At 39.0% G+C, this 20,432-nt stretch overlaps 1 protein-coding gene across 3 annotated transcripts in view; it reads right to left on the bottom strand.

Moving 5' to 3' along the window:
* Nucleotides 1-20,432, bottom strand: part of SGCZ (sarcoglycan zeta) — an 838,252-nt gene that overhangs the window by 802,266 nt on the left and 15,554 nt on the right. The window contains exon 2 of one of the 3 annotated variants that reach the window (XM_073341950.1): nt 16,240-16,336. The exons of the other annotated variants lie outside the window; for them this stretch is intronic. Within the exon in view, the coding sequence (XP_073198051.1) occupies nt 16,240-16,242 (3 nt within the window). The 5' untranslated portion in view covers nt 16,243-16,336. The remainder of the gene's footprint in view (nt 1-16,239; nt 16,337-20,432) is intronic. 3 annotated transcript variants of the gene reach the window in all.

Raw genomic sequence — 20,432 nt, 5'->3', positions numbered from 1 at the left:
CGTGAACGTGACCACAATGGACCGTGAGGAGTAGGAGAGGAAAGGAAAATCTCTCTCTCTCTCCATGTATATTATATGATCATACTCTCTACTTCAGGAGAATATTTGATATTGCTTTACTATAACTCCTTTGTATATTGTATATTAATTAAAATGCTAAAAAGCAGTAGTGCTGGCTCTGCTTATCACCTATACCAGTAGAAACCCCACACCAACTCTACCTACTGAAAAGTAGTTCAATGCACCTTGGGAGTTTTCTAAAAAACTCACATATCTACCTCTGTCACCAAGCACAGATCTCTCCCCACGCTCATCAGGGGATGCAAGCTCTTCAAAAGGACTGCAGGGGTGTAGCGAGACGAGGACTCATCGATGCAGCACCTTCTGCTGGTCATCTTGGGAATTAGCTCTTTCCAGCCTTTGGCATGCCCTCTGCAGGCCAGTGTCTCACTGGCCCTGCATCCCTCCCAGTGCCCTTTTCCTCAGGGTTCTGCCCCAGCAGTACCCCCTACTCTGGGTCTCCCCCAACCCTCTAAATCCACCTTGCCTCAGTGGCTACTGCCAGTCATCATCTGGCCCCCACTCACTGGGGCAGACTGCAGTGTAATGGCCACTCATCACTGGCAAGGGGTTAAGACCGGTGGCCTCTGCCTATCTCTGGGCTGCCCCAGTACCTTTGTAGTCCTTCTCCAAGGCCTGCAGTTCTACCAGGCTGGAGCTCCCTCTGCCCTTCCCCAGCACAAATTCACCTCAGGTACCTTGCTCTCAGGCAGCTAATCCTTCCTACTCCAGGACTAGCATGAGATTCCCCTTTGATTCTGGCCCACAGCCCTCTTATAAGGGTCAGCTGGACCCTGATTGAGCTGGCCAAAGCTGTGGCCAGCTACACAGTCAGCTTTCCCCAGCTGTTCTCACTCCACTTATTTCCAGCCATAGCCCTCTCCAGGACTGCTTTTACTATTGGCTCCCCCAGGGAAGCCCTCTCCCAGGGCTGTTTAACCCCTTCAGGTCAGGAGTGGGTGACCAGTGACCACCCCACTACAAGGTGGGACCATGGTTCTCCCCCATCCCTCCATCCCCCTACTAGTTAATAGAAGGATTAGGAACAGTAAGCCTTCTGTTAGTAGCCAATCCTGAAAACATTACCAGAAATAGTGCTCACTACTCTGAGTAGTCTCATTCATTTCCATTGAGTCCCAGCATCACTGATTTCAATGGGACCATTCTCGATTGCAAGCATTATGCCTGGTAGTGTTTTCAGGATGAGGTCTGTGATAGAATTTACATTATAGGACCCCACACAAATAGGCACAGCTATTTTGTTCACTGATCTGGCAGCTGGACGAGCTCCAATTCAGGATGATACATGATTGAAAGTCTTAAAGGCAAAAGAGGAGCCTGAGGTGGGATCTTGCAGAAAAACCATAAATACAGCCAGCACAGAAGCAAACTCTAAGTGTTTTGTTTGATTTTAAATTAAGAATAAAGGAAAAAACTCTGTGTGTACATGTACACAATATGTTGAAAGGTAGATGGGAACTCAGCCATTTCACAGGGATGTTAGGAAGCAAAATTCTGCTTATTTCTATACTGCAGATCTTGCATCAATTCTTTAGCCATATAAGCAATTTCTATAGATATTAGCATGAATTCTGTCATGTAGGAGTAGCAGAACATTAGAGCTGAAGTGCATCATGAGATCTGAATAGAATTTAAGTTACAATAAGACAGACTGTACTGTTTCTATGAACACCAGTGTTGTTCTTTTTCTCCACTCTGTACCCATAGCCACCTAATTCAGTATTTAACTTTTGTAAAGATTATGAGTCAACAGTGTGCCCTTGTTCCCAAGAAGGCTAACAGCATTTTGGGCTGTATAAATAGGAGCATTGCCAGCAGATCGAGGGACATGATCTTTCCTCTCTATTCGGCATTGGTGAGGCCTCATCTGGAGTACTGTGTCCAGTTTTGGGCCCCACACTACAAGAAGGATGTGAAAAAATTGGAAAGAGTCCAGCAGAGGGCAACAAAAGTGATTAGGGGGCTGGAGCACATGATTTATGAGGGGAGGCTGAGGGAACTGGGATTACGTAGTCTGCAGAAGAGAAGAATGAGGGGGGATTTGATAGCTGCATTCAACTACCTGAAAGGGGGTTCCAAAGACGATAGATCTAGACTGTTCTCAGTGGTACTAGATGATAGAACAAGGAGTAATAATCTCAAGTTACAGTGGGGGAGGTTTAGGTTGGATATTAGGAAAAAAGTTGTCACTAGGATGGCGGTGAAGCACTGGAAGGGGTTACCTAGGGAGGTGGTGGAATTTCCTTCATTGGAGGTTTTTAAGGTCAGCCTTGACCTAGCCCTGGGTGGGATGATTTAGTTGAGGATTGGTCCTGCTTTGAGCAGGGGGTTGGACTAGATAACCTCCTGGAGTCCCTTCCAAACCCGATATTCTATGATTAGGAAATAGAGGTAAATCAGAAACAAACACACACAAAAAAAAAATCAGAATCTGGTTGTAATTCCAGATCCAAACTTCCCTCCAGGGTTCAGCTATGATATTAATATAAAATATAATATAGTTCAGTCTAACTGAAAACCTGGGAACTAACTGAGAATCTGGTTCTGAGCATTTCCAAGGTGTGGGAGAGCTTGGATCCCAGGTTTTGGTTCTAAGGAAATCTTTTAGGAACATTAATGTTTTTTGTGTTTTTTTTTTATTTTGATTCATGGAGACTTACTTTTATATATATGTGTGTGTGTGTGTGTGTGTGCGCACGAGCGCAATGGTAATTCCTAAGCAGTGTCATGGAAAATACATTAACCATTAAAAGGACAGCGTAAAATACAAAGTACAGTACTCATTTTTGACCCTTTATAAATGCATCAAAGAAAAATGTAAAAAGACAGCCTTATTTGAAAAGTACTTGCTTCACTGAACAAAGTGGTTCATTATAATCCTATGCCACCTGGTTAGCAATTAGCAATTATAAATTATCAGCAATCACTGAGCCAATAAATGTACAATTATGAAAAAAGACCACAAACATTTATAATGCCTGTAATTTTAACCTAAAACTTGAATAAGCCTGAATCAGTCAAGCCCTCTCATTTCAAACATTTGTATCAGATATCATGGACCCTAATGCCATCAATTGCAGTGTTCAGCTAGCTAGGATTTTAAATTTACACAGATACTTCACATACTGTGGATATTATGCAGACATTTTGTGGGAACCTATGATTACTTTTCTACTACCGTGCCTTAAGTATAGGATCTATTGTACTTCAAGTACCGTAGCAGTGCAAGTTCAATGAGATATTGCAGTGAACAGCGGGATGATGTCCTTTTGAATAAAATAAATAGCCCTATCTAAATCTAGTTAAAAATGTAGCCAATTAATGCACTTAGCCCTCTCCATGATAATAGTTTTTTAAAAATCCTGTATTTCTTTGTATTAATTCTTTTATAGTTACAAATTTTATCTCTAAATTTAATTTTCTTTTTGCAGTTCCTTAATTTAGCCATCAACAGTTCAACCACATTACCCCATTTACAATAATCCTATAACCAAGCAGTGCCAATTGGAGATCCCCTTCAAACCAAATGCATCTCCTGATATGAACCTTTTCTATATGGATGAAATGGGAAGGAGTCCTTGGAGTTAGTAGTTTGTGCTAGAATTTTTAACAAACTTCTTTCAAGCTAGGCAAAGCTTTTAAAAATCTGTCCTATGATTCATAAAGGACAAAATGCAATTCCTTACTTCTGTCATTATGATGGGAAATAACGTCCATGGGCCAGACATTGATTTAAACTGAGACACCAGTAGGATACTGTACAGTAATTACTGTGGTCACCATTTCTTATTTCTGACATAATTCTATAATCAGCTACCTTCCCCCTAGAAGGCAACATTTCTACATTACCTGCAGAAATCTTGCAGCATATTTACTAGGATCCAATAATATAGTTAGCAAAGACAAACTGTTTTTTTCTTTTAAAAAGTTTCTCCTTCCATTTTTACGAGCAATTTCAAGGGATAATTTGATCAACTTTGGGGGTGGGGGGGTAAGAATACAAATTTAGAACAAACAGAAGTGCTATTTCTCACCAAACAAAGATACAGTAAATATTGGTAGTAGGTAACTTAAGATATTCCAATTTTTATATATTTTATTGTTCAAGTTAGAGCAATCTACTTTGAGGAAATCTGTCTCAATAAATCACCAATAGACTTCAATATTGACCTTAAAACTTGCAGGGGCACATAGTCCTCCTGATAAAGATGAGAGGAAAAGAGGACAAAAATCACATCAGTCAGGATCCAAATTTGGTACCAAAACCAAGAACACAATTCCTGATATGAGCAGCTTAAACATCTATTTGTATTTGCAGAGTGGGGGAAAAGCACTTAAATTGTAAATACAGGACAATGATATAATAGCTGACCCTCTAAAGACTGGATCCAGCAAAGGAAAATATCCCATTGATTTCAATGGACTCCAAGTATGTCATTCATGCAGCAAGATGCAGTTACCATGCCACCAAGAAGGTTAAAAAGAGAAGTACGATTTTATACATTGTGCTTTATCTGTCAATCTACATATTGCCATATGCAGCATATTCTATATATGCCTATGCAGCAGTAATACAATTTCTTCATAACACTATTAAATCATACAATTTTCAATATTTGCAATTCTAGCAAATAAGATATTATAGTAAAGGCAGCTAGACAGATGGATGAATGATAAATGTTATGGTATGATGTAAGGATTTAGAATGCTAGCATGTGGATTCGTTATGAACAGTGACAAAATTCACATTTTCATCTTTTCAAAAATGTTGTGAAAAACCAAGGTACGTATAAATTTGAGCTATTCAGTATCTGCCTTACTGAGTAGGCTGCAGTATACATTTCCTGTATTTGTATGTATTCAATTTCTTGTTTTCTGTTGAGGCTCATATTTCTGCATCTCAACCTTCTAGTTTCTCATTGTCCTATGTAGCGTTGTATTTTCCTGTTATTCAACCACTCAGGAAAGTCTGGATTCTGTTTGTTTGTATATGGCACTTATGAATGGAGTATATAATCATCTCCCCAGAATTTAAAAAAAGAAACAAAAAAAGTGTGATTTTCTCCCCCTTCCTGGTGTCTAGGTGTAACTGCATTATAGTTTTTATTGTTTGTTTATATTTATTTAAATACAAAAAAGCCTATCCACAGCTGTGGGCACCCTGGCAATAATTCAGAACAATTGAGAGAAGAATAACCATCCAGCAGCATGCTAAAGCTCATTCACAATAAAATTGTGTGCACTAAGAGCTTATTGTAGGAGATTGAATAAACGAGTTATATATTTAGTTGTGTGCAGGTGAGATTAGTAGTCAGTCTTTTCTCATCTAGAAGTTAATGCCAGACAATGGAACTGTCTCCTGTCTCTGGAGGCTCAACTTATTTGTTGATAACTTTCTAGTTCTAGCATACGTTAGAGTTGGAGGCTATTTCTTCACAAAGGAAGAAAGCTGTGTTGAAAGTTAACTTCCTCCAGGTAACAAACACAAGGTAAAATCCTAGTGGAGACAAGGCATTTTATAGTTTTCACTACATACCCACCACAGTCTTCAACTTGACCTCCTCATTGATGCAATAACTGCAAGCTACCTTATTTTATCTACAATGTTAACATTCTTCCCCCCGCCCCCCTGCCCGGAGAAGGCCTCAGTTATTCTCTGAAAAAGTAGCAAAGACTTTTCAGGAATAACATTTTGTTTCTCTCAGTCAATATAATAAGAATTACCAATTCTATATTCTGCAACTCTTACCCATTAGTCAACCAGTCCTCCTAGGTATGTCTCCATGAACTGGGAATCACACCCTCAGTTCAAAGTGTAGTCATATCTTTAGTTGCAAAAACTCTGAGTTCTAAATTACAGTAACTCCTCACTTAACGTTAAAAGAAAAGGAGTACTTGTGGCACCTTAGAGACTAACCAATTTATTTGAGCATAGGCTTTCGTGAGCTACAGCTCACTTCATCGGATGCATACTCTGGAAAGTATAGAAGATCTTTTTATACACACAAAGCATGAAAAAATGGGTGTTTACCACTACAAAAGGTTTTCTCTCCGCCCACCCCACTCTCCTGCTGGTAGGGGGAGAAAAAACCTTTTGTAGTGGTAAACACCCATTTTTTCATGCTTTGTGTGTATAAAAAGGTCTTCTATACTTTCCACAGTATGCATCTGATGAAGTGAGCTCTAGCTCATGAAAGCTTATGCTCAGATAAATTGGTTAGTCTCTAAGGTGCCACAAGTACTCTTTTTCTTTTTGCGAATACAGACTAACACGGCTCTTACTCTGAAACCTGTCACTTAAAGTTGTAGTTATGTTCCTGAAAAATGCAACTTTAAGTGAAACAATGTTAAATGAATCCAATTTCCCATAAGATTTAGTGTAAATGTGGGAGGTTCCAAGGTTCCAAGGAAAATTTTTGGGGCAGACAAAAGGCATTATATACTGTACAGTACTGTACTATACTGTGGTTGGAAGTGTTCCTGGCTTACCCCACATGGGCACAGCCCGCTGCAGGCAAGGACACTAGGAAGCACCTTCGCAGCAGCTTACCCAGAGAAGAACAGGTGCCGACTTTGTGAGGGGATGCTCCAGGCCCACCTCTTCCCGTTCCTGCTCCACTCCAGGCCCACCTCTTCCCACCCCCACTCCACCTCTTCTCTGGAGCATGCCACAACCCTGCTCCTTCCCCCACCCCCACCCCCCAAGTCTGAAGCTGCTGTTTGGCGGTGGGGGAAGCGCTGGGAGGGAGGGGGAGGAGGCGGAGAAGATGAACTTGTGCAATGCTCCCTTGTAAAGTCGCTGCTCTTCCACAAAATCTTACATGCAGTGGACAGAGCAGGTAGCCAAATGACGTTATAAGGGAGCATTGCACAACTTTAAATGAGCATGTTCCCAAATTGAGCAGCGACATAACTTTGAAACAACGTTAAGCAGGAAGACGTTAAGTGAGGAGTTACTGTATTGCTTTTGCCATGTGGTTCAGAAGCTGAGCAAGTAGTAGGTAGCTATCTGCTGACTACCTAAGCAGTTCTTACTTTTCATGCAACATCAAAGGAAGCCACTTGACAATTTATACCCAGCTGTTATCTATTAATGGCCTCCTTATTGTGCTTGGCTAGGGAAACCTATTCTTCACTATAAACAATGGGTGGGGAGTCAAGATGCAGAGCAAGAGTATTAAATGAAATTTAATACAGATAAATGTAAAGTTATACATCTAAGAACAAGAACTGCAGGCCATACCTACAGAATGGAGGACTGTATCCTGAGAAGCAATGACTCTGAAAAGGATTTAAGGGCCATAGTGGGCAAGCAACTTAATATGAGCTCCCAGCTGATGTTGTGGCAAAAAGAGACTAATATGATCCTTAGAGGTATAAACAGGAGAGCAGTTTGCAGGGAGGTGATTTAGTTCTTTATACAGCATTAGCAAGACAGATATTGGAAAATTACATCTAGCACTGGGTGTCCACATTTTTTAAAAAAAAAAAAAGATGTTGAAAAATTGGAGATGGGACAGAAAAGAGCCACAAAAATTATTAGAGAGCTGAAGAAAATGCCTTATAAAGAGAGTCTTAAAATAAACAGATTGAGCTGTTTGTCAAAAAGTAAACTGAGAAGTGACTTGATCACACCATATAGATAACTTCACAGGGAGAAAATACCAGAAACTAAAAAGATCTAGCAGAAAAAGCCATAATAAAAAAAATGGCTGGAAGCTGAAGCCAAACAAAATCAAATTAGAAATTTTAACAGTAAGGATGATTAACTATTGGACCAAACTATCAAGGGAAGTGGTGGATTCTCCATTGCTTGATGTTTTCAGATCAAGACTGGATGTCTTTCTGCAAGGTTGTGTCAGTCAAATACGAGGTATTGGGCTCAATACAGGGTAACTAGATGAAATTCTATGGCCAGTGATATACAGACTAGATGATCAAATGTTCCCTTCTGGCCATAAGTGCTATTAATCTATGGCCCTGCAGCTGTTTGAACCCTTCTGAAGTAAGCTTTTTTTTCTCAGATACATACCATTTCCTCAAAATGCATCTCTTTGCACTGCTGTCATTTCAGCCAGTTGGCTACCTAAGCATTAATGTGTCAAACTATTCATGCAGGGGGAAAGCAGCCATCAAGCTGCCTCTGGCAGCATCAAGGCATTTAAAACTATGCTACTGAAGGGTTGAAGGACAAGGAGGTAGTACTTAGCCCCAGGGCTTCTATGCAAAGTGTCTCCATTGATTCCAGTATAGCCCATGCAGATTTTAGAGGTATCTGCGGGTTTTGGAGGCCAAACTCAGCCTTCCTGTGCTATGATGGAAGAAAGAGCAAGAAGCTCAATAAGTACAAGCTTATAAAGTTTTAGTCCCCAAGTTACTACTGTCTAAGGGACCCTGAACCCTATATTATATCAATTTTATGACCCTGCTCCCATTGAAGACATTAGGAGTTTTGGTTGGAGTTCAGTGAGAGCAAGTTAGAGTCTGAGTTCTTTGAATTATTTTATTTGGGATACTGCCATTTTGGAGTACCCAACTTAAGATGAACACCCATTCTATGAAAATCAAGCTCCTTTAGTATTTCTCAAGTTGGGAACCGAGAAATAGAAGCACTTTGCAATCCTAGTCACTTTTGAAAATTTAGGCCAAGGCTCTTAACATGTCTCATAATAAGACATTTTCTGTCCACATTATTTAGACATCCCTCTTCTAATGAATTGTCCCACAAATGGCCACATGAAGCAAAAATATATAACTACACATAACTCAGCTTTCAGTACCATTAGACACAGAAAACTCTAATTATATTGCATGCTGAAAACAGCATCTGAGTTAATATATTGCATGTAAGCAATCTAACTAAAAAGCTTTTTGGCCTCTTTGCCAGTACTGTTACTGACTTAAAATTCAGCTGATGAACTAGAACTACCTACATTAAAAATAAATAGTGCCAGAGTGGACAATTTTTAATTGGCTGGCCATTCAATGTGCATTTAATGTGGCTGGAAAATTTAGGGGGTTTTGAACCTTGCAAGTTATATTTTGGCTTCAAAGGATTCACTAAACTAGTTTAAGATCATGAATGTTTTTCTCCCTCCCCCCCATCAGGATCAACTGAATTTTTAAAAATATGTTCCTGGCTACTGAGAATCTCATGCTATCACTGAAGCCAGGCAAACACCTCCCACACCCCCTTCAGTGAGATATATAGCTTGCACCTGTGACAGTTATTTATTTTTCATCTGTTTTTTTCCTTTCTCTATCCCTTCTATTTTCTCTATTCCCTAAGTGAATGTGAACCCACTGAAAGTCACTCTCAAACCTACTATTTATTTGTATTACCATAGTGCCAAGGAGCTCCAGTCATGACCAGGACCCATTGTGCTAAGCACTGTACAAACACATGGTGTACACATGGTTTCTAAATTAGGCAAAAAACAGTTTGTTAATCTCTAATATTTAATGCACATTCCCATGGAGAAAATGGATGGTGTTCATTTCTTCCTATTAATATACGTGGCTTGAGTTAGTAAACATTTACAGAAATAATTTCTAGGTTTGGGCAGAGAATCTCAAAAAGTTAATCATATCAGTCGTTTTAAATCTGCACTTTGCTTTTCTGGATAAATACCAAAAGAAAACAATGTTCCTTTCCTTTGGAATTATGGTTTCTAAGAAGTATATTCAGCTTTGTGTCTGTGGGCCATAGAAACTCCACAACTCTTCTTGGGTTATACAGTCAGTGAACTGTTTGACACAAAATCCACATTGCTCAGGGATGGTCACAGAATACCTACCTTGCTCTTGTCTTTTGGTGTAGGCTCCTGATATTCTAATAACCCAACAGGATATCAGTCAAGGATTTGGGAATGACTTTAGACCCTATTGTAGAATCACACACACAGGTGAAAGCATTCACAAATCTAAGGCTGTCTGTCTAGATGACCTGCCTGGAGACAGATTAGCCAGCCAGTCTAATAATTCAGGACTGAGCTGAGGACTTGGAGAAGAGCAGGAAGCCAGAGAACTGAGGTGTATGCTAGCTTCAAAGCAAGGTTCACTGCTGTCCAGTTTGCCTCTCCAGGATCACGGAGCTCTGTAGTGTGAGGCACCGGGAGCCAGGGACAGAAGAACATTGAGAGAAATCAGATGGCTTTTCTTGGTGTAAATCAAAATGTTTGACAAATATAGAAATTATGAAAACTATTTTTCTGTTGGATTTTAAAATTGCCAGCACGCCCTGTGTTTGAATAGTGGTGATGTGTGTATGTTTATGTAGATCAGAGTTTGTGATCTGTGGTGACTATTTAACAAGAGGTACCTCTTCCACTGCTGAAAAAAATAAAAACAAAAACCAGCAAGCCTGTCAGGGCTAAATTTCAAAACCAATTTAGTAACTATTTTATCCAAATAATGTCACCAAAAATCCAATTGTACTCTGAACAGTAACTGATCCTAAATTCCATCACTGAACTTTGGAACACAGGGATCTCATTCCTGCTTTAATGAAAAGTTAACTACAGCGTCACTACAGATGACTTCAGGATACTTAGGAAGTTCATCCCTGTCATGAATTTGTGAAAGTGGGTTCTACTTAGCCAGGATCCTGGGTTATGCTTCCAATTAGACAAGATAGGATACAGAATTATAGGTCACCTAAAAGAACCTAGGAGATTATAAAAATGTGGAGTTACTTCCAATAGAGGAGAAAATATTTCTTACAAAAAATACCCAGACTCTAGTCTGTAAGTTGGACACAGGCTATCAAAGCCTGGTTTAATATCTGCAACCACAGAAGGAAAATATACCAGCCTGTTCTTGAAAGAAAAAAAAAAAAAACACAGCAGCTCACATTTTAAACCACCTATTGAATCACACTTAAGTAGCCAAAGGAGGCAGAGAGCTCATGATAATGAGCCACTTATAAAGAAAGAAATGTTTCTCTGTTGAACATGTCAAGTCTGATTTAGAGCTAAACACATTCTAAGGCTTTCTGCAGTGTCTGTAACTCTGCATAACCCCCCAGATCATTACCACTGGTTTAAGCAAATCTCCTAGGTCAAAGAAAGATAATTTTGAGCTGCAGAGCATCTTCTGCTGCACAAGGGAAAAATGTATATGAAAGGGTGCAGACTCAATGCACTATCCCTTATGGGATAAACGGTCTCACAGAAGGAATAGGGAGTATGGCCTTTAAAATGCAGTGGCCATGTATGTATACAGAATTTTGGCCCAACCTCATGTATCCATGTCCACAACAGTAGCATTCATTGTTGCCATCTCTCCCACCCTATGTAGTCAGAGAGTGCAAACCCAAGTGAGTGGCCATGTACTACTGATTTCCCAGTTTATGACTATGCACTTCTCCTCAGCTCTGTAAGGGGACCATTAGAGTTTCTGCAGTGTTTTACTCTGTGACCCACCAGTTACAAAAGGGAGTATTCTGGCTGTTGTAACTCCTCCATACTATTGTCATGCCAGCGGTGGGAGAATGAGATACACCATGTATGCTTTGAACCCCCTCTCTTACATCCTTGCTTTCTTGGCACTGGTATTTCTTCTCCTGTACTCTCCTCCACACCATGCATTACAAAGAAAAATCTGAGCCTGTGTGTTCACCCTACTTCATATGTCTTTGCACAAAAATCATAAGCTAATAATTTTTGAGCATTCTGAATTGTCAAATTTGAAAGTGTATTCTTCATTTTTTTTCTTGCAAAAGGGACATTTATAACTTGTATTTAAAATGGAAAATTAAATCAGGCAACATTGCAATGGAGTGTTGGAAGAAATTATTCTGCCCCACAGTAAAAGATTAGAAGATTCAATTTGTGTTCTATTTTTTTTCAAGCCACTCAGATACAATGGTACTGTCAAGACACTTTTCATGTGAGAAAATTTGGCTGATAGAAATAAATTCCAATCATCTGCGATTTGGATTTTGTAGCAATATTGATAAGAGTGGTGGGCATAGTGGCATGACTTTTGGCCTGAGACTTTTGGCCTGGATTTCTCTGGTTCGTATGCCTGGGGTGACCAGATGTCCCGATTTTATAGGGACAGTCCCGATTTTTGGATCTTTTTCTTATATAAACTCCTATAGTTATGCCTCATATCCACAGCCCCCTGGTAGTGCTGTAATGGCTATAAAAAGCATAGAGGAGAAACAGAGAGATGGGGTCAACAAGGTAGCAGTGAAATGATTATTACGGTATTCTAACTGCTTAGCTCTGTGTTTTATAGGTATTATGTCAACTCAATGAGTTAAGGGGGGAACTTGAAAGAAGATAATGCAGTGCCCTTACCAATTTTTATAGGGGACTCCTCCCATGCAAAAGGAGCAGCATAGGAAACAGTGCAAAGGTGCTTGACTCATTGGTAGAGCAGGCATGAGTCAACTGCTTGATGGCATATTAATGTAAAGGTAAAACAAGTACCTTGTTTTTGATGCAGGAGAGAAATGCAGGGCGGTGTGATGTAGTCAAAGCAGCAAGCCAAAGCAATGTTCTTAATAAATGTGTTTTGAATTAACTTGAGGAGGGCAAGGTTACATTTCTCAAGACCAGAAAGGAGGATGAAGTAGTCAAGATGGGACATAAGGGCTTGGATGAAGATTTTGGATGGGTAGGTTTAGAGATGTGTAGGAAGGAGTGATAAAAGTTAGAAACTGAGTGGATCGGGGAGGATGGGAGGAATCTAAAGCTTTTCAGTTTCTGACAATACATAAATAGCTTAACAGTTTTTAAAGCCAGAAAGGGCTATTATGATCATTTAGTCGTCCTCCTGCAGAACAAAGACGAAGAATTTCACCCAGCAATTCCTGCATCAAGCTCATATGTTGTTGAGCTAGGGCATATTTTAAAAAAAAGAGAGAGCTATCCAATCTGGATTTAAAGAGACCTCAAGAGATGGAGAAGAAACCATGTCCTTCAGTAAGTTTTTCCAGTGTGGTATGGTAGTTAGATGACAATTTAAGTATTTACCCTATTGGTAAAGGCAATATCAAAGAGTTCATGTAGATGAGAAAGTCCCATTTATAAACCTACCAATCCTGAACATTTCTGCTGAACGTTTCTTTTGAGGTCAATATGTCAACTATAGTTTAAATCAATGGGAGCTAAGGTAGCACATCACTTTGCAGACTGAGACCCTTATTCTGCATTCTTTATTTGGGCAAAAGTTTTACTGTATCAAATTCTGCTCTCATTTGCAATAGTGTAAATTCAGAGTCCCACCAGTGAAGAATTTTCCTCTACTGTACCTGAGATTAAAACTAGTTTCCATGGGAGGTTTGTCTCAATGAGGAATCCCAAATAGGTCTCATAATAATATATAGGACATTTTTTTTAACTGACAGTTTCTCTTTTTCACTACTTCTCTAGGAGAACCACTCACAATTTGAAGTGAAAAAAATGCCTCACCCTTTTTCAATTTTATATGCTTCTTTCCTGGCTCTCTATGGCATTACAAACATAGTGTACATTTTTTCCTATTTCTCTGTCTAGATTTTCATTTCTGTTCCAGCTCTACCTTCTTGGTGCACAATGCAAACCTGATTACATTAACTATAAGTTTTGACTACTGGTATGTGAAATAGCACTTGATCTAACTGTCAATAACATAACTGTATATGAAAAAATATAAATTAGGTACATCACACAAAACAATAGATAAAAACCTCAGATTTCTATTAAGGGAACAACATTTACTTGCAGCTTTATAACCAATACAGAAAGTGTTATTTTTCCCTCATGGCATCTTCAAGAACCTATGTGTTGATTTAAAAGCAGTGCCAGTTTCTATATAACAAGAAATATAAAAGGCTAAATTAATTGAATAATAAATCAGATTTTATTGTGAGAGTTGATCATAATTGTCTAATATAAACATTTACATTTTGCATAAGGATTAATGGATCAGGTTACTTTAATATAGAGGAAAAAATGAAACTTATGACCTAGTGCTAGACAACACTAAATGGCTTAATCTGGTTTTCTTTGAAAGTAAAGCAGTGGATTTGGAAGATATGTACAGTACTGAAGTAAAATTTCTTTTATAAAAAAGATTAATTAATCGTAGCTTATCAAGTCTTATTTGATGTCATTGGTACATGGAATAACAAGTTTTACAATTCCATGTATGTATTTATAACCTTTTCCTCACTGCCTCTTGCTGTCCAGCCCTACATTAGTTTACGTTTTCTGCAGGAAAGAAGATTGTTCAGTGCCATCAGAAAGCATCTTGTGATCATAGAATCATAGAAGGTTAGGGTTGGAAGGGACCTCAGGAGGAAGCTTGAAGCAGGATCAATCCCCAATTTTTGCCCCAGATCCCTAAATGGCCCCCTCAAGGACTGAACTTACAACCCTGGGTTTAGCAGGCCAATGCTCAAACCCCTGAGCTATCCCTCCCCCCAATAAAATGTTTTTATGACCTATTAACTGGGCTGCTAATATTTTCACAGTAGTAGAGTACTCCACGAGTAACTGTACTATGCCTTAGGACTGGTGCCAGAGCCTGAAACCTTTAGAATCATAGAATATCAGGGTTGGAAGGGACTTCAGGAGGTCATCTAGTCCAACCGCCTGCTCAAAGCAAGACCAATCCCCAATTTTTGCCTCAGATCTCTAAATGGCCTCCTCAAGGATTGAACTCACAACCCTGGGTTTAGCAGGCTAATGCTCAAACCACTGAGCTATCCCTCTCCCTCTCCCGCCCCTCCCCATGGAATTGCTTGGTCTTTGTTCTGCAGGAGGACAGCCCCCAATATTGATAATCCATCCAATATTGCACTTATATACTAATGCCTAATGACAGAGTTCTATACTGTGAACATGAGTTAATATGAGACATCATATCTTTCTGCTAAGCAAAACCAAAGATCACACAGGTCATAGGCATACCTTAGACTCTAAGCTATACTCCATATGCTATTATCTGTGTTGTAAGACAGCACCAAAAGCTGTAAGAGGGAAGGAATTTTACATTGTGCTGGATATAAAAGTCATGGACATCACAATGTGTTTATTTCAGAAAACTATTAAAGTGGAAATCCCTAAACTTCAAGAGGAAAAAACAAAAGATGCATTGATAGAGTTGATTGTTCAGTTTTAATTGAGTATTGAGATTCTGTGAACAGACACATCCCTCTGTCAACATAACCTTTTACATTTCTTTTTTGTCCAGTAAAACCTGACGTGTTCTGATATGGGTCAAATACAATCATTCAGTATTAAAGAATAAGGCAAACTGGTGACTATTCGTTAGAACTAGACTGTGTGAATAACATTCACAATGTTGATGAAACATTAAAGCTTATAAAGTGTAAAAGTAGCCTACTCTAAATGCAACAATTTTACGTTGCAAAGGCTGTACACGGGAAAGCGATTAACTGAAATTTCTGGGAATACAAACAGTTAAAGTAGCCAAAAGAAACATAATTGGGGAATATCCATAGATATGCACGTGGCACAGTTATCCTCCTTCTACTGGCTTCAGGAATTTGGCCAATAGCAGTAATGTACCCTAGATAACAGATCCCCAGCTGTCTAAAGAGGAAGCAGATCCCATTTAAGTTAATGGCAATTGCAGGTACTTAGGACCCTTTGGGATCAAACCCCTATTTCCTAAATTCTTTGTGCCAAATCCTGCAGTCCTATTTTACTGATGAAGGACTGAAAAAGAATTGCAGGATTCTGCCTTTAAGACAGAACTGCGTATCTCTTACAAAGTGACTGGATACATGCCATTGTTTGGTTTTAGAGAAGACCGACTTTGAAGTGACAAACTAAAAAAATGACATGGACAGATTTCTCTTCTCTATGAAAAATTAAGGCAGGCTTGATAAAATTCAGAAGAAAGAAATGTTATACATTAAAATAAAATGGCTTTATTCTTAATTATATCAGTTACTATAGACATTTCATTAAATATTTTCTACCAGAAGGTATACAAATAATTTTTTGTACCCAGAATTACAAAAATCTTGCAATTTGGGTCCAACAGACAATATAGTACCACTGCTGCTCATTTTTAAATGTAGATTTTCCTCAACCAATAAAGTATAAAATATGTTTAATATTACTCATAGCTAAAAATTAAATCATTCAACATTATTAAAATTTTAATTTTTAAATATGTTTAATAAAGGTCATTTACCATAATTTAAGAGGCTGAGAAAAATCCATGGGTTCTGGAATTCAGTGGACTTCAATATTTCTCCAGGCTCTTAGGTAACTATATGGAATTCAATATGCTGGAAAAATAGGGTAAAATATACAATTCTGTTAAACTGGAAAAGTTAACAGACTGATTAAAATACATATGCCACAAAATCAGACTCATATGCCCCTCCAGACAAGGAGGCGGTGTTAGGGCTTACATTTAACTGAAACCTAACAATAGCTATACAGTGGGGGTTAGCAATTACTATATTTTGTTTTCTTCTAACAAAACAAAGACTTTAGAACATTGGGTTCTCAAACTGGGGGTTGGGACCCCTTAGGGGGTCGCAAGGTTATTACATGGGGGGTTGCAAACTGTCAGCCTCCAACCCAAACCCCTCTTCACCTCCAGCATTTATAATGGTGTTAAATATATAAAAATGTGTTTTTAATTTATAAGGGGGGTCACGCTCGGAGGCTTGCTATGTGAAAGGGGTCACCAGTACAAAAGTTTGAGAGCCATTGCTTTAGAGTCTATTACCAGATCACTGAAAGACAAATTCCCATTTGTAAAAATACAAAGGGACCCTCACCTGTGTTCCTGAGATCACTGTTTTACTTTAGGTTAGTTCAATGCTTCAAACAATAAATGAATGAATACATCGTTATAGTGCATTGTATTTTTTAATTGAGAAATATGTGGCAAGTCCTAGAAAAAAATTTCAAGGAGAAAATAGTGTTCTAGGTATTTCTGACTAGAATACTTATCGCATCGTATTTGAAAATATTTATTTCATTTGATTCTTGGAGACCATTTTTTTTTAAATGCAAGCAATGATGTAGTTTTGATAGAGTAGTCCACAGTCCACTATGAATCTGCTCCTGCATTCCTTGTCCACCTAAATTTCCAGTTGAAGTCAATGGGAATTTTAGAAGCGCAAAGAATAAAGGTCCAAAATTCATATATGGCTATATGCATATTCCATATATACACAGGTGATTTTGAGGTGCGCTAAACTGCTTTTTCCAAATAACTTGCAAACTCATATCAATACCTTTTTTTGAAAAATGAGATAAAGATGCAACTTGCCCCAAAACATGTGCCAATAAAGGGTGATACTATCAGCTAACTACACACGCAGGCAGGGATTTTCATCCCTTTTGAACATGGGACCACCCCCTTCCCACAGCTTTTCATGACACCATAAATTACTGTTCAGAGTCAGACCTTAAAATCCATTATTATAAATTCATAGAGTTTAAGGCCAGAAGGAAGCATTGTATTATCTTCTCTGATCTCCTGTATATCAGAAGCCATTAAATTTCCTCCATTTACTCCTGTAGTGAGCCCAATAACTTGTGTATTCACTAAAGTATAATTTATGTTTGACTACAGCATATCTTCTAGAAAGGCATCTAGTCTTGATTTGAAGACTCCAAGAGAATCCACCACTTCCCTTGACTGTTTGCTCCTAATTTCTCATTTGAATTTTTCTGGCTTTTGCCTTTCTCCGCAAGATTAAAGAGCCTGTTATTATTTAGCCCTGGTATTTCCTCCTTTAAGAACGGAGGTTCTTAAACACTGTAATCAAGTCACCTCTCAATCTTTGTTGATAAACTAAACAGATTGAGCTCTTGAAATCTCTCACTATAAGGCATTTTCTACATCCCTCAAATCTTTTCCGTGGCTCTTTTCTGCACCAACTCCCAGTCTACAGCATCCTTTATAAATGTTGACACCAGAACTGTATGCAATATACAAGTATTGGTCTCACAAAGGTAAAATACCGAAGACACTCCTATTTTGACCCTTACTTTTGAGGAAGCCTGTTCTTACAGTGAAGGGAGACCACCAATAGTGGTAACATTTTCAACATTATTTACTATTGAAATATCTGTTAGATGTACAATACATGATGGGATATGGCATGATATAAAAAGATTGACACATTTAGAATGACTTTCACAGCTCACTGATGGTATCACCACTACCAAATAGTGTGATCATCCTAAAGTAATGCAAAAATCCCTTTATGCCACATCCCCATGTAGTGAATTATTTGTGTAGATGGTGTATGATGGTTTACATATGCCATTTTTACACAAATTAAGACATGAAGTTGGTTAGATTCCAAGTACCTTTAAAAGATGCTACATTTGTAGAAAGATTCATACGGTTTCCCATAATCAAAGGGAAGCTCTTAAACATTAAATGCTAGACTTTCAATGCTATTTGTGCATTGCTGCATGCACAGCTCCCATCAACAAAAACTGTTGGTGTAATTCCTCAAATATAACCCCAGATATGTCTCTCTACCATGGATGGATTCACTCGCTCAACCATAGGGGGAAAATAGATCAATAAAATCTCCTCTAGTCTATGCATTGCAACTTATAAGTGAGCGTACACAAAGAGAGAACATTTTCTATGACATGGCTGGAAATGCCTTGACACTGTCCCTTATATCATGATTAAACTTACATATTATTGCCCTCAAGTGCAAGCAATGAAGTGTCGTAAAATACAAAGCTGCTTGGTTTTCAGAGGAGAAGATAATAGTGAGGAATATGCCCTCCAGCTGTGTATAGCTCTTTGTCCTGCTCTGCAAATAGGGGCTTAGCCATCTCTACACCACCATCTGAGGCAGGGTGTTGAACAATGGAAGGGGATAAGGTATGCCTGAAGTGGGGATAAATATTATTCCCCTCCAGAGCTTATGAAGAGAAAATCCAGCTTGGGACTTTCTTTTCTCTTCAGCAGAGCCCCTTCTGTGGTATGGATCCCCATTTAAGGAAAGATCTGTGGTAACAAGTAGCTCTATGCTACAGAACATCAGTGCCAGGGCAACAAGCTGCAGTTGTCTCCTCCCGCCCCCTCTCCCCACCCCAAAAAAAAAAAAAAAAGCAAAAACAAACCTGCAGGAACTATGGAAGCCTCCTTGGGTATGTCTATACTGCATACTAAGCTTAGATGCTGACTCATGTATGAGCTACAGCCCCTTCTGTCCACACACAAATCAGTTTGACTAGTGCCAGCAAGCACTCAGAATCCTGGTTCTAGGATCCTAGTAGGGGTTGGATCAGAACTCAAGTTCTGCTATGAGTTGGGTCCAAGCCCTGCCATTTTTCAGTGTTGATGCAGCTCAAGCTACAGACTCAAGTCACAATGTCTGCATAGTGCATGCAGTAGGGATGCTTTACCACAGCTGAGAGACCCTGGTCCAGCAATTACAAGTCAGGTTTAAAATGCAGTGGGGACACTCAATAGGGGCTTGTAAACATCAAGTCCACAAGCCTGGATCCCACAGACCTGGGTTTACAATAGTGGGTAGTCATCCGCTACAAGACCTGCAATGTTTAGGGACAGCTTCTATATCCTTTCCTGCAGTGGACAGACCCTGCCCCAGAACAAAATTATTTTTTGGAAGGAAGGGTGATCTCAATCATTCCTTAAGGAGATTAACTTCCACAGGTATTACCGAGGGAAGGGGAGTCCTGGCCCAGTATTAGGAAGGTCTTACAATTTTTTGTTACTTGTCATTTGTTGTTTTGCTCATGACTACGCAATGCCCTTTGTCGGACAGTTACAGTAATTAGGTCCATATACTGCCCTCATTCCACATGATGAACTTCCATTGTCATTAATGACAGTTCTGTATACAGAATAAAAGGGGAATAGACAGTTATAAGGCCACACTAAAATGGCAAATGCAAAGTGCATAATTCCAATTCTGCTTCTCCCATCCACATGTATTAATATTCCTTCCACTCTAAGCATGTATGCAGTTTATATCCACTGGTTTATCTTATATTGTTACAAAACAAAACAGTTAAAAATACAAAAAAAAAACCCAAACCCTCAGACATAGGTTCAACACAAATAGCAAGGGCTACAAACTGACCATCAAACTATAAATGGACATGAATTGCAAAACTAAAATGGCAAAAAAGCCAAGGGAATCATCTGGTGATATGAAACCATAATAGTGGCTTACAATGGACAAAATAGTCAAGTGCAAAATAAAGATTATAAAAGAGGGACAATAGGAAGAGAAATAATATCTTGTACTGCACCCCAGCCTGCTTCTCTTTTCATCCATGTAGACTGTAAGCTCTTCAAGGTAGGATCCTCTCTTCTAACATGCTTGTAAAGCGCCTAGCCCGGAATAATTTCCCCCTTATATGTGA

The sequence above is a fragment of the Lepidochelys kempii genome, chromosome 4 (genome assembly GCF_965140265.1).
Source record: "Lepidochelys kempii isolate rLepKem1 chromosome 4, rLepKem1.hap2, whole genome shotgun sequence".
NCBI lineage: Eukaryota > Metazoa > Chordata > Testudines > Cheloniidae > Lepidochelys > Lepidochelys kempii.
The sequence above is the reverse complement of the archived record's forward strand: the minus strand, read 5'-3'. Positions and strand labels throughout refer to the sequence as shown.